Below are 14,323 nucleotides of genomic sequence, written 5' to 3' on the forward strand. Positions count from 1 at the left end.
TCATGTACATAAATCACAGTGTCATCTGCGTACATTTGAATATGCACATCAGGACAAACATCTGAAAGATCATTCAAATACAAACTAAAGAGTAATGGCCCTAGGATTGACCCCTGAGGAACCCCTGTGGGACAATCTCGTAAAGAAGATATGTATGCATTAATCCGGGTACACTGTTTCCTTGATGTAAGATAAGACTCAATCCATTTTATTGTATCTTCTGAAAAATTTAAATGTGATAATTTAGATAATAAAATATTGTGATTTAGTGTATCGAATTCCTTTTGTAAATCAAGGAACACAACACACACAACCCAACCCTTATCTAATTTTGACCGAATTTGCTCAATAAAATAACATACAGCAGTTTCTGTCGAATGTTGTTTACGAAACCCAAATTGCATAGGACACAATAAATTATGTATATCTACGAAATTCACAATTTGATCAGTTACTACTTTTTGTACTATTTTAGACACTACTGATAGAATTGAAATCGGCCTATAATTTACCACATTAGTTGGATCACCTGTCTTAAAAACTGGGGTAATTAACCCCGTTTTCCAACAACTTGGGAATGTAGATTGCCTAATTGATAAATTCACAAAATGAGTAATTGGTGCTAAAAAGATATCACTATTATTATTATTTTTTTAAATTACAGGCTAAACCATCTATATCTTTGGCATTGGAATTTTTTTAATAATCTGAATTATACTCTCTGTAACTGTTGTCAAATGAAATGCAGATTTTACTAAATTCACTGATTTAATTTCTTTATGTCTTATTCCAAATTTATAAAATAATAATTTGTAAAATAACTGAAGTGTCAGTGATATAACGGCTGATATAATCTGATGATATAAAGTGATATAATCTGATCTTGTTGTTTTAGGCCTATTTTGTCACAATGGTGATTTTGTCAGAGGAAAAAGTGGTGAACCACTCCGGCAGACCACTGCAAGTAGGTTTCTACGAGATCATCAAGACATTAGGCAAAGGAAACTTTGCTGTAGTCAAACTAGCTAGACATAAAGTCACCAAAACAGAGGTATGTTGTGGTTTTTGTTTTTCTTTATAAAGTCTTTTACTCTGCATTGTACATTTACAATAATTAGAACAAATATGCCTATAGCTAGACTACATGTAATACGAGTTACTGCTCATTTATTTCATGTTAAATTACCTTTTTATTTATTTTCACTTCTTTTTATTACACATACACCTATTTAAGTAATTTAACTTCTTCCTTTAATAAACAAATCTATTATCTGGTTGTGCTTTAACAGGTTGCCATAAAAATCATTGATAAAACTCGATGTATGGATGAATCTGACCTGAAGAAGATTAATCGAGAGGTTCAGATCATGAAGCTTTTGAAGCACCCACACATAATCAAGCTCTACCAGGTGTGTGTGGGCTTGTGTTGTTCAGTCATTATGATTTATTGCTATCCGTGTATAATATATTCAGGCACACAAAGTGTTGATAGACCTTGGTCAATAACACCTTTATTGATCCATGTTCATTTGAAATTAGAGTTTAATATGTCTTATATTTTCACTAATTCCCTTATTAAACTGATAGCTTATCTGTATTAGCTTTGATTTTTCACCTCACTTAACTAGTTTAAGCCAGCAGTACGCCAGTTTACCGTGAGCTTACTTTCTCCTAATGCACTATGACTTTCCCATGGTTGCTGCTTCCTCCCTACACTGGTCTCTTAGGAGTATGTGGAAGAGGGAAAATAATGACCTCACAATGGAAAGGTCACAATACAACTGCTTTCTCAATTATTTAATATTTGAGTTCCAAATTAATTTAGATGCATATTTTTGAGTTTACATATGTTACTTTTTATGGGCATTTTGACTTTTTAATGGTGAGTACAGAAAAGAGCAGACATTAGAAAGGAGATGGGATCAGAAGATGATGCTGGATTCCAACCTGTGTTCTCTTGAGAAACAGCTCCTTTGTGTCAAGCATGTGCACGACTTATTCTGCCACGACTCCAAAAAGGACTGCTTATTACGTCTGAAAAATTCATGCTTTTACTTTTTGGGAATTGTAGGTTATGGAGACCAAAGACATGCTGTATATTGTGACAGAGTATGCCAAAAATGGAGAGATGTTTGGTAAGCCTAAAGATAATCTTTTAACCTACAAATCTGTATTTTGTATAACTTTTCTGCCATTGCTAAATGCTGGTAACTAATACTGCTGTTTTCTTTCTCTTTCAAAGATTATCTTACTTCAGTTGGTCATTTAAGTGAGGCAGAAGCTCGTTGTAAATTCTGGCAAATCCTTGATGCTGTAGAATATTGTCACAAGCATCACATTGTACACAGAGACCTGAAAACAGAAAATTTACTCCTAGACAGTAACATGAATATAAAACTGGCAGGTAAGAAAGATCATGTACTTCTATTTTTATTGCATCACTTTTTTAATTAAACCATTATTTTAGTAAAGTAAATCATTATAATTGTTATACAAAAGTAGATTTTTTTTTATAATTGTTATATAAATGTTAATTGTAGTAATAATTTATATAATTGTAATAATAATAAAATATGACAAAAGTGGTAGATTTCTCCTGTGATCCATTTTTTGTCAACATTGTTATTAGACAAATTAAACTAGGGTGTGAAAAGTGCTGTTAGAAACCTTGTTTTTGCTAAAAGTGTCCATTGTTAATAATATCTCATGGCTGATATACGGTATCTCTCCATTTTTCTTCAGACTTTGGTTTTGGGAACTTCTATATTCCTGGTAAATCTTTGTCTACCTGGTGTGGGAGTCCTCCCTATGCCGCCCCAGAGGTCTTTGAGGGGAAGGAATATGAGGGACCATCCTTGGATATCTGGGTAGGTCTAGGTTCTTCAGCTTGAGTATATTCTCTGACCTTTCACTAATAGTCTAATATAAATAAATTCAATTTCCTTTTTGTCATTAAAGAAGTTTCTGAAATGTGAATGTCTCCCTGCTGCCTCTTAGAGTCTGGGAGTACTGCTGTATGTATTGGTTTGTGGCACACTACCTTTTGATGGCACTACTCTCCCTGCCTTAAGGAGAAGAGTCACTGATGGACGATTCAGAGTGCCATTCTTCATGTCACAAGGTATGTTCCTCCTATATAGAGAGTGGCCCTGAAACTGTGAAACTGAAAAGAAAAGGTTCACTCTTAAAAATAAAGTGGTGCCATAGAAGAACCTTTTTGTCTAAATGGTTCCATAAAGAACCTTTAACATCTGAAGAACCTTTCTGTTTCACGAAAGGTTCTTTGTGGTGAAAGAAGGTTCTTCAGATTATAAAAAGGTAAGGAGGAGATGGTTCTTTATGGAACCAAAAATGGTTCTTCTATGGCATCGCATGAAGAACCTTTTGAAGCACCTTTATTTTTAAGAGTGTAACCTAATAATGGTAACATCTAAATTAATTGGTTTTAAGTAAAAATATAATTTAGTATCACTTAATCAAACTAAGTACATTATACCAAGAAAACTTTTTTTTATGAGTTAAATCAAGAAGAAATAGCTCTTTAAAGTGCAGGTTCAAAGCTATTTCTTCTTGATTTAACCATAAAAATTATGTTGGTATAAATTAATGTACTTAGGTTGATATTTAGTCCCACATAATTCACAATTTGATGGCTATTAACTGTGTATTAATTTTTATTGTTTTTTTATTCATTTAAAATCTTGCCATTCTGGTATGTTTAGTTGGAGATACTTAATATTCAACAACATTATTGAACAGATTATACTGAATGAAAACTGATCTGAGCTGCATGATGGCATCACTGTTTTCTACAGGGCTGCTTTACAGCTGATTTGAACTCATTTCATAGTTGATGATCTTTATACAGTCATTGAGCTGAATTGAATCAACACTAAGCTGACCTCAATTCTGTCATCATTTACTCACCTTCATGCTGTTCCAAACCTATATGAGTTTCTTTCTTCTGTTGAACACAAAAGTATTTTTTCCACACTATGGAAGTCAAAGAAGAGAGAAACTCATACAGGGTTGGAACAACTTAAGGGTGAGTAAATGATGACAGACTTTTCATTTTTGGGTGAACTATTCTTTTAGCTGACACTTAATCACACGATGTGGTGATCTTGTCTTATTTAACCCTTGCCATTTACCTCATTCCACAGACTGTGAAAGCCTCATACGGAGAATGTTGGCTGTTGACCCTGCCAAGAGATTCAGTTTGGCACAAATCAAGCAGCATCGCTGGATTCAGGCTGATCATTCGGCTCTATCTCAGTCCCTTTCTTCCTCTTCCTGCCTTGAGGCTCAGGAAACTTACAATGAAGCAGTTCTGAGAATTATGCAGACAGTGGGCATTGACAGGAAGAGAACCATAGAGGTGAGGAGCCCAGAGATCAAGCTCTGTGTGGGAAAATGTAGTCATCATTTAATCACCCTAAAGTTGATCCAAACCTGTATGACTTTGTGTTCATCTGTGGAACAACAGAGAAGATATTTTGATGAATGTTGATAACCAAACATGACCGTTGACTTCCATTATATAAATAAAAAACACTTCCCAAAATATCTTTTATGTTCCACAGAGGAAAGTCACACAGATTTAGAATGACATTATAGTGAATAAATGATGACAGAATTGACTAAATGTCTAAATGACAGCTCAGACTTATTTACAAATGCTGATAATGAGCTGAGGAATATCCCATTTTAGAATTAATAAAATAATGGTAATGGGAGGTTGCGGTTGGTTTCAAGTAAATGCTCAAAATCCATTATTTGGGTAACACTTTACAATAATTCACTAACACTTTAATACACTTTAATACATTAACAAACATTAACTAATGGAACCTTATTGTACAATGTTACAGTTATTTGTTATTAAAGCATATACGTTCACAAAAACACTTAAATTAAACAGAGCAAGCAGGTGCATTGTTTGGCATGGCAGCCAATACAATAATTAATAACTGTTTCCTTACCTAAATCCTGCATTTGGACCAGGCTTGGTTGCAGAATCACACCACTCTTTGCTTCTGAAATTGTTATCTTGATCTATATAGTGTGCTTAGCTATCTCTGTGTCGTATGTGGCTGCTTGTCAAGCATGAAAAACAAGTTTTATTTAAATTCTGAATATATTATTGTATACAGCATGCAAAGAGCGCTCCCTTTAAATTTATTAAAAACTAACTCATTCATCATGATCTTACAAAGTTCCGTTTTAACCACTGATGTGTGACCACACAATGAAACTTATTTTTTAATGAAGTTATGAGCATGATAGAACTAGACGCTGGACAAAAAGCGGTGAGTGCTTGGATTCCAACCTAAACAACTCTGATTGGCCATTGTGTTGTAGAAATCAACAAAGATGTCTTTAATTGGCTACTTTGCCTACTCTGCGAAAATGCATTGTAAAATCATTTGACTCTTTCCAAAGCAGAAGAAACCCTGGATTGTTTGCCAATTCAATTTCGTTATGCTATTATTACGAAGAAAACAGATCCTAGACCAGGAGTTATGGGCAGCTTTTCCATCTAAAAGCAATCAGTTAGACTATTTTACACTATGAGTTAGACTTAGAGTTAGGGGGGGGGGGGGGGCACAGGAATGTCTGTGTGTGTGTGTGGGGGGGGGGGGGGGGGGGGGTATATGACACACATAAGAACCTAAACAGACCTAAACAGGCCTGGCGCCCCCACTCTGGCGCCAGGCCTGTTTAGGTGTTACTATTTTTCAATGTAGGGGAGGAGATGCTAACTAAGTGTGTTTTCATGCATTTTAAATTGACTGTTGACTAAAAACTTGCATCTTTATTCAGTCTCTTCAGAACAGTAGCTTCAACCACTTTTCTGCTATCTACTGCCTGCTGTTAGAAAGAGTGATGAAGCATCAAGCACTGCAGCAAAGCAAACTGGGAAGTGAGTGGCTGAAAAAAACATGTAACTCTCCTCAGGGGACAGTGCTGCCTCTGGAGGATCTCAGCACACTGGAATACACATGCTCTGCTTCTGCTGCCTGTCAGCTGGAGACTACAGCATATAAAGAGTCACAGGTGGGGCATTTGAAAAAGGAGGAGAAAGAGGATCAAGCCCTGGACAGTCCTTCTGTGGAGTCCAGAAAATCACAGAGACACACTTCCCCTGATGCCTCTGCATCCCAGAAATTTTCCTGTTTACCAAGTATGTTTGAAGCAATCTCTAAAGAAATTACATTCATTATGATTAGTCCATACACTGAAGTATTGTGGACACCCAAAGACCTCCATCATCACAATATATACTTGTTTAGATTTTAATTTAATGCACACTGCAAAAAATGGTAACCTGCAATGGTTACCTTAACGATACATTTTTACCTGATTTAACCCATAAAAATAGTTTTGGAGGTATAAATGAATGTATTTAGGTTCAGTGATTACTGATATTTTTTACTTCAATAAAACCAGTTCATTTCAATGTTACAATTTCTAGGTTGCTATTTTTTTTATCTGTATTGCTGATTAAAATGCTTAATTCCTTAAAAATATAACTGATCCCAAACTTTTGAACAGAAGTTTATGTTAATAATATAAGCAACGCAATTTACAATAATAATTAAAACGGCTATCAAAATTCATGCAATGCCCACAACACCACCATTCTTACAGCCCCTTACAGCAGAGGAAAACTAAATGAAAGACTGCAAAAAGTGGCAACCCGCCACTTCCATTACCAAAGAGCTCATTCTATGTGAATTAACCCACATAAAGTAGTTTCCATGGTATAAATTAATGTATTTAGGTTCAGCGAGCTCTGTACACAAATAACTGTTTAACAGTGCCAGAAACTTTAAAGTTAAAATTAAAAGTTATAAAAACTCTTCTATCCCTTATTTATAGCTGGCCGTGATGGAGAACACCACCTGCATAGTGGCCCTGAGGTAGCTTGAGTCTGAGACCCATGCTCTAGATTAGTCTTCTGTCAGTCCTGTGTCTTGTTTCCCCCTCCTCTCGTGTCTATATTTGGCCTTCCTGTTCCTGTTTCTGAAATGTGAATGTCTCCCTGCTGCCTCTTAGAGTCTGGGAGTACTGCTGTATGTATTGGTTTGTGGCACACTACCTTTTGATGGCACTACTCTCCCTGCCTTAAGGAGAAGAGTCACTGATGGACGATTCAGAGTGCCATTCTTCATGTCACAAGGTATGTTCCTCCTATATAGAGAGTGGCCCTGAAACTGTGAAACTGAAAAGAAAAGGTTCACTCTTAAAAATAAAGTGGTGCCATAGAAGAACCTTTTTGTCTAAATGGTTCCATAAAGAACCTTTAACATCTGAAGAACCTTTCTGTTTCACGAAAGGTTCTTTGTGGTGAAAGAAGGTTCTTCAGATTATAAAAAGGTAAGGAGGAGATGGTTCTTTATGGAACCAAAAATGGTTCTTCTATGGCATCGCATGAAGAACCTTTTGAAGCACCTTTATTTTTAAGAGTGTAACCTAATAATGGTAACATCTAAATTAATTGGTTTTAAGTAAAAATATAATTTAGTATCACTTAATCAAACTAAGTACATTATACCAAGAAAACTTTTTTTTATGAGTTAAATCAAGAAGAAATAGCTCTTTAAAGTGCAGGTTCAAAGCTATTTCTTCTTGATTTAACCATAAAAATTATGTTGGTATAAATTAATGTACTTAGGTTGATATTTAGTCCCACATAATTCACAATTTGATGGCTATTAACTGTGTATTAATTTTTATTGTTTTTTTATTCATTTAAAATCTTGCCATTCTGGTATGTTTAGTTGGAGATACTTAATATTCAACAACATTATTGAACAGATTATACTGAATGAAAACTGATCTGAGCTGCATGATGGCATCACTGTTTTCTACAGGGCTGCTTTACAGCTGATTTGAACTCATTTCATAGTTGATGATCTTTATACAGTCATTGAGCTGAATTGAATCAACACTAAGCTGACCTCAATTCTGTCATCATTTACTCACCTTCATGCTGTTCCAAACCTATATGAGTTTCTTTCTTCTGTTGAACACAAAAGTATTTTTTCCACACTATGGAAGTCAAAGAAGAGAGAAACTCATACAGGGTTGGAACAACTTAAGGGTGAGTAAATGATGACAGACTTTTCATTTTTGGGTGAACTATTCTTTTAGCTGACACTTAATCACACGATGTGGTGATCTTGTCTTATTTAACCCTTGCCATTTACCTCATTCCACAGACTGTGAAAGCCTCATACGGAGAATGTTGGCTGTTGACCCTGCCAAGAGATTCAGTTTGGCACAAATCAAGCAGCATCGCTGGATTCAGGCTGATCATTCGGCTCTATCTCAGTCCCTTTCTTCCTCTTCCTGCCTTGAGGCTCAGGAAACTTACAATGAAGCAGTTCTGAGAATTATGCAGACAGTGGGCATTGACAGGAAGAGAACCATAGAGGTGAGGAGCCCAGAGATCAAGCTCTGTGTGGGAAAATGTAGTCATCATTTAATCACCCTAAAGTTGATCCAAACCTGTATGACTTTGTGTTCATCTGTGGAACAACAGAGAAGATATTTTGATGAATGTTGATAACCAAACATGACCGTTGACTTCCATTATATAAATAAAAAACACTTCCCAAAATATCTTTTATGTTCCACAGAGGAAAGTCACACAGATTTAGAATGACATTATAGTGAATAAATGATGACAGAATTGACTAAATGTCTAAATGACAGCTCAGACTTATTTACAAATGCTGATAATGAGCTGAGGAATATCCCATTTTAGAATTAATAAAATAATGGTAATGGGAGGTTGCGGTTGGTTTCAAGTAAATGCTCAAAATCCATTATTTGGGTAACACTTTACAATAATTCACTAACACTTTAATACACTTTAATACATTAACAAACATTAACTAATGGAACCTTATTGTACAATGTTACAGTTATTTGTTATTAAAGCATATACGTTCACAAAAACACTTAAATTAAACAGAGCAAGCAGGTGCATTGTTTGGCATGGCAGCCAATACAATAATTAATAACTGTTTCCTTACCTAAATCCTGCATTTGGACCAGGCTTGGTTGCAGAATCACACCACTCTTTGCTTCTGAAATTGTTATCTTGATCTATATAGTGTGCTTAGCTATCTCTGTGTCGTATGTGGCTGCTTGTCAAGCATGAAAAACAAGTTTTATTTAAATTCTGAATATATTATTGTATACAGCATGCAAAGAGCGCTCCCTTTAAATTTATTAAAAACTAACTCATTCATCATGATCTTACAAAGTTCCGTTTTAACCACTGATGTGTGACCACACAATGAAACTTATTTTTTAATGAAGTTATGAGCATGATAGAACTAGACGCTGGACAAAAAGCGGTGAGTGCTTGGATTCCAACCTAAACAACTCTGATTGGCCATTGTGTTGTAGAAATCAACAAAGATGTCTTTAATTGGCTACTTTGCCTACTCTGCGAAAATGCATTGTAAAATCATTTGACTCTTTCCAAAGCAGAAGAAACCCTGGATTGTTTGCCAATTCAATTTCGTTATGCTATTATTACGAAGAAAACAGATCCTAGACCAGGAGTTATGGGCAGCTTTTCCATCTAAAAGCAATCAGTTAGACTATTTTACACTATGAGTTAGACTTAGAGTTAGGGGGGGGGGGGGGGGCACAGGAATGTCTGTGTGTGTGTGTGGGGGGGGGGGGGGGGGGGGGGGGGGGGTATATGACACACATAAGAACCTAAACAGACCTAAACAGGCCTGGCGCCCCCACTCTGGCGCCAGGCCTGTTTAGGTGTTACTATTTTTCAATGTAGGGGAGGAGATGCTAACTAAGTGTGTTTTCATGCATTTTAAATTGACTGTTGACTAAAAACTTGCATCTTTATTCAGTCTCTTCAGAACAGTAGCTTCAACCACTTTTCTGCTATCTACTGCCTGCTGTTAGAAAGAGTGATGAAGCATCAAGCACTGCAGCAAAGCAAACTGGGAAGTGAGTGGCTGAAAAAAACATGTAACTCTCCTCAGGGGACAGTGCTGCCTCTGGAGGATCTCAGCACACTGGAATACACATGCTCTGCTTCTGCTGCCTGTCAGCTGGAGACTACAGCATATAAAGAGTCACAGGTGGGGCATTTGAAAAAGGAGGAGAAAGAGGATCAAGCCCTGGACAGTCCTTCTGTGGAGTCCAGAAAATCACAGAGACACACTTCCCCTGATGCCTCTGCATCCCAGAAATTTTCCTGTTTACCAAGTATGTTTGAAGCAATCTCTAAAGAAATTACATTCATTATGATTAGTCCATACACTGAAGTATTGTGGACACCCAAAGACCTCCATCATCACAATATATACTTGTTTAGATTTTAATTTAATGCACACTGCAAAAAATGGTAACCTGCAATGGTTACCTTAACGATACATTTTTACCTGATTTAACCCATAAAAATAGTTTTGGAGGTATAAATGAATGTATTTAGGTTCAGTGATTACTGATATTTTTTACTTCAATAAAACCAGTTCATTTCAATGTTACAATTTCTAGGTTGCTATTTTTTTTATCTGTATTGCTGATTAAAATGCTTAATTCCTTAAAAATATAACTGATCCCAAACTTTTGAACAGAAGTTTATGTTAATAATATAAGCAACGCAATTTACAATAATAATTAAAACGGCTATCAAAATTCATGCAATGCCCACAACACCACCATTCTTACAGCCCCTTACAGCAGAGGAAAACTAAATGAAAGACTGCAAAAAGTGGCAACCCGCCACTTCCATTACCAAAGAGCTCATTCTATGTGAATTAACCCACATAAAGTAGTTTCCATGGTATAAATTAATGTATTTAGGTTCAGCGAGCTCTGTACACAAATAACTGTTTAACAGTGCCAGAAACTTTAAAGTTAAAATTAAAAGTTATAAAAACTCTTCTATCCCTTATTTATAGCTGGCCGTGATGGAGAACACCACCTGCATAGTGGCCCTGAGGTAGCTTGAGTCTGAGACCCATGCTCTAGATTAGTCTTCTGTCAGTCCTGTGTCTTGTTTCCCCCTCCTCTCGTGTCTATATTTGGCCTTCCTGTTCCTGTCCTCGTTCCTTGTCATCAGTAGTTAAGTAGTCCCTAGCCCTGTTTAATTTCTCCGCACCTGTTTCGGTTCTTCCTCTGTGATTTCCTTGTGTTCTTAAGCCCTGTGTTTCCCTGCCCCTGTGTCCGGTATTATCGTCATCTCGACTCGTCATCTCCATGTCTCCTGTGATCCCAGTGTTATCAATAAAGTTCGGAAGTTTGTGAAGTTCCTCGCCTCCGCGTTTCCCTGCTCCAGAGTGGGCTCTGATATCTTCACTGCAAATTCCATTAATTATAAATTATTGTGATAAAGTATAACTTTTGTCATATATGAAGGCTAATTGAACTTTCTATTTGGAATATTTCTATTGATTTTATTATTAATTATTGCATTAATTATTAAATATTATAATTATTAATATTAATTATTGCATCCCATAAATTACATTGATATTAAAGTGATGCAGATTGTAGAAATTTACCATTACAACGCTCACCGTATTTGTAAGAAACAAATCCATAATTAAGACTTTTTAACTTTTGCCACCTTCTAAATTATAAAATGATGTTTTTTATCAGCTGTTTGGACTCTCATTCTGACAGCACCCGTTCACTGAAGAGCATCCATTGGTGCACAAGTGTTGTAATACTAAATTTCTCCAAATCTGTTTCCATGAAGAAACAAACTCATGTACATGCACATCTTGGATGTGAGGGTGAGTAAATATAATCAAATATTAATTTTTGGGTGAACTTTTATTTTAATATTCTCTGTTTCTTGCTTCAGGTATTGTCATAGATCATGTTGATGGCTCCACCTCAGACTGCTGCCTCCTGTCCTCTCCTTATGTTTCTACTAGTTCTTTCACCTCCGTCTCCAACCCGTTAGAGATTAACACTGACACCAGTGGCCACATGACTCAGGGATTACATCCATATTCACTAGGAAATCCTGGCACTCGTTCATCCACTTTTGGGCACCAGAGTTATCTTCCTCTGCCCAGCTTTCAGGAGGGAAGGAGATCCTCAGATTCCTCACTTATACAAGGTCAGGGAAACAGCTCACAGCACAAATTCTATCACTGAACAGGTCTAGTTGATTAAACAACTTTGCCTCTTTTTTCAGGTGTAAAGCCTTTTCCAACTCATTTGAGAAAGAATGTTCATATTAAGGGCCAGTTGAGTTGGAATGAACTTAAGGAGTCTGTGCATCGCACGTGCATCCTAGATAACAATCCACAAAGTAATAGTACATCGATGGTTTTGACAAACCCTCCATGCTTCCCAGTGGTGCACCACAATGGCATCTTGAAGAGTTCTTTAAGAAATGAAAGGTAAAAATTATTCAGTGAATAATGATTTACCCTCGTGAATAAGAAGTTAAGAAGTGCACATAATTGTATTTTCTGGAGACTTGTAGTGTATTACAAATATTAGAAGTACATTTTTAAAAACTTATTGCATTTAATGTAATATTAATTAAATAAAAGGCCATTTAAGTGTACGTAAAGAGAGACCTTTTAATGCCTGTTTCTTAACAAACTTAAGTGCACTTTTTAGCCCAAAAGGGAACTATGTACTCATTATTTATGCTCAAACCCAAAAAATGTTTTGGATCAAGTAACTGGTTCGGGGGATTCCTTCAGAATCAGTTTTAGACTTCCCGCCAGCACTCGTCTAGCGAATGTTTATTAGGAATGTCTGTAACAGAATGTTACTCTCTTAGCCATAAATAATAATAGCATAATACACATCCAACACACTTTCAACAGCATGTTGATGTGATCGTCATGATTAGGGACTCCAGTTATGAGCAAAACTACAGGACGCAAGCAGAGTAAAGGGTAAAGGCAGTATGTTATATTCAGCAGATCTACAGCCTGAAAGAAACATCAGTTTCTTAATTCAAACACACCTTTGTAAAAGAATCAGAATCAGAATGAGCTTTATTCGCCAAGTGTGCAATTAGTTGTGGTTTCCAGGAGCTCCAGGTATATACATACAACATTTAAATACATTTTGAATAAAATTAAGAAAGGAAAAAAATTTGAAAACAATAAAGTAATATACATCAAGATCAGTAGGTTTATGTACAGATGTTAAACGTTAACTGGTGTATTTAATGCCCTCTGTTCAGATAACTGATTTTAATGAATACAAACTATATTTTGATGTAATTGTTATAGTTTTTTTTTTTTTTTTTGTAGGTTGGTTCCCTTCTCATTCCATCAAAGGCAGCAGCAGTTTCTCTCAGTGCAGCCTGCTCATTCCCCTGATCACGTGAAGAGGTCTGCAGGTCTGGAATCACAGAGCTTCTCTAGTCCAGGTCAGCATGAGAGGAATCCCATCAGTCACTCATCCTTCTCCCAGAATCCTTGGCTCCCACCACAGTCAGCTCTTCAGGACTCTCTATCTTCTCTCTCCTGTTCTTCCTCCATTGTGGCATCAGCCACACAGCTTCTTGAATCTCAACAGCAGATCAGTCCACAATCTCAGTCTCGGCCTCAGGCTGGGCTTCACATTGACACCGTATTACCCTCAGTTAAGTGATAAGGATTTGATCCGTTGTTAATAATACACAGATTAATGTTTGTGTAGTGTGCACTTAGTAGTGCTTGAGAGTTTAAGTGTGAGTGACTGAAACTGACTGATATATAAATAGTCTCGAGATCTGGTTCAGCTAGATGTGTGATTGTATAGAAGTGAATAGTTTTACAGAGACATCATAACGCTTGGTCTTTTTTGTCATGATTGTAGTTATTTAGGTCTAGATATTCTCCATCAAGTGGTGTATATAAATATATTATTATTATACATCAATTAAACAGTTTACTATGACTCATGTAGATGATGCTTTTGTATCATAATTTATTAGTAACATTATTTGTATCATTAATAATAGAAGATTACTTAAGTTGTTATTCCTACTCAGATTTCAGTTCCAGTTATAAATAAATCTATTTTTTTTTATTTAAAATAGTAGAATACTAATTCATGCTTAGAACTATTGTGTTCATTTAGGCATCTTTTGCTTGCACTTTTTACAGTGTACTTAAAATGAAAGTAATGGGTAATATAAGGTAACTACATGAGTTAAGGTTTGGTTTAGGGGTAGGTTCATTGTTAATACCTAGTTATTACCCAGTTATTGTAATCACTATAATCTATGTGGCTTAATTTTACCCTGCAAAAGTTACTTTTAAGAGACATTTGTACATGATTTAACTAATAAATTAGTTTTTCTGGTATA

At 35.9% G+C, this 14,323-nt stretch overlaps 1 protein-coding gene across 1 annotated transcript; it reads left to right on the top strand.

Annotated features, from left to right (window-relative positions):
• Window positions 1–910: 910 nt before the first annotated feature.
• Window positions 911–14,322, top strand: LOC306873734 (serine/threonine-protein kinase SIK2-like; the record flags this gene model as incomplete). Its single annotated transcript, XM_079423220.1, has 11 exons — window positions 911–1,051; window positions 1,290–1,409; window positions 2,072–2,135; window positions 2,243–2,404; window positions 2,743–2,867; window positions 2,998–3,121; window positions 4,164–4,378; window positions 9,894–10,254; window positions 11,861–12,121; window positions 12,200–12,407; window positions 13,281–14,322. 11 exons carry the CDS (start codon window positions 911–913, stop codon window positions 13,621–13,623), a joined length of 2,124 nt encoding a protein of 707 aa, XP_079279346.1. The 3' UTR covers window positions 13,624–14,322.
• Between the last annotated feature and the right edge of the window lies 1 nt (window position 14,323).

Source organism: Barbus barbus (assembly GCF_936440315.1).
Source record: "Barbus barbus genome assembly, chromosome: 8".
NCBI classification, from domain to species: Eukaryota; Metazoa; Chordata; class Actinopteri; order Cypriniformes; family Cyprinidae; genus Barbus; species Barbus barbus.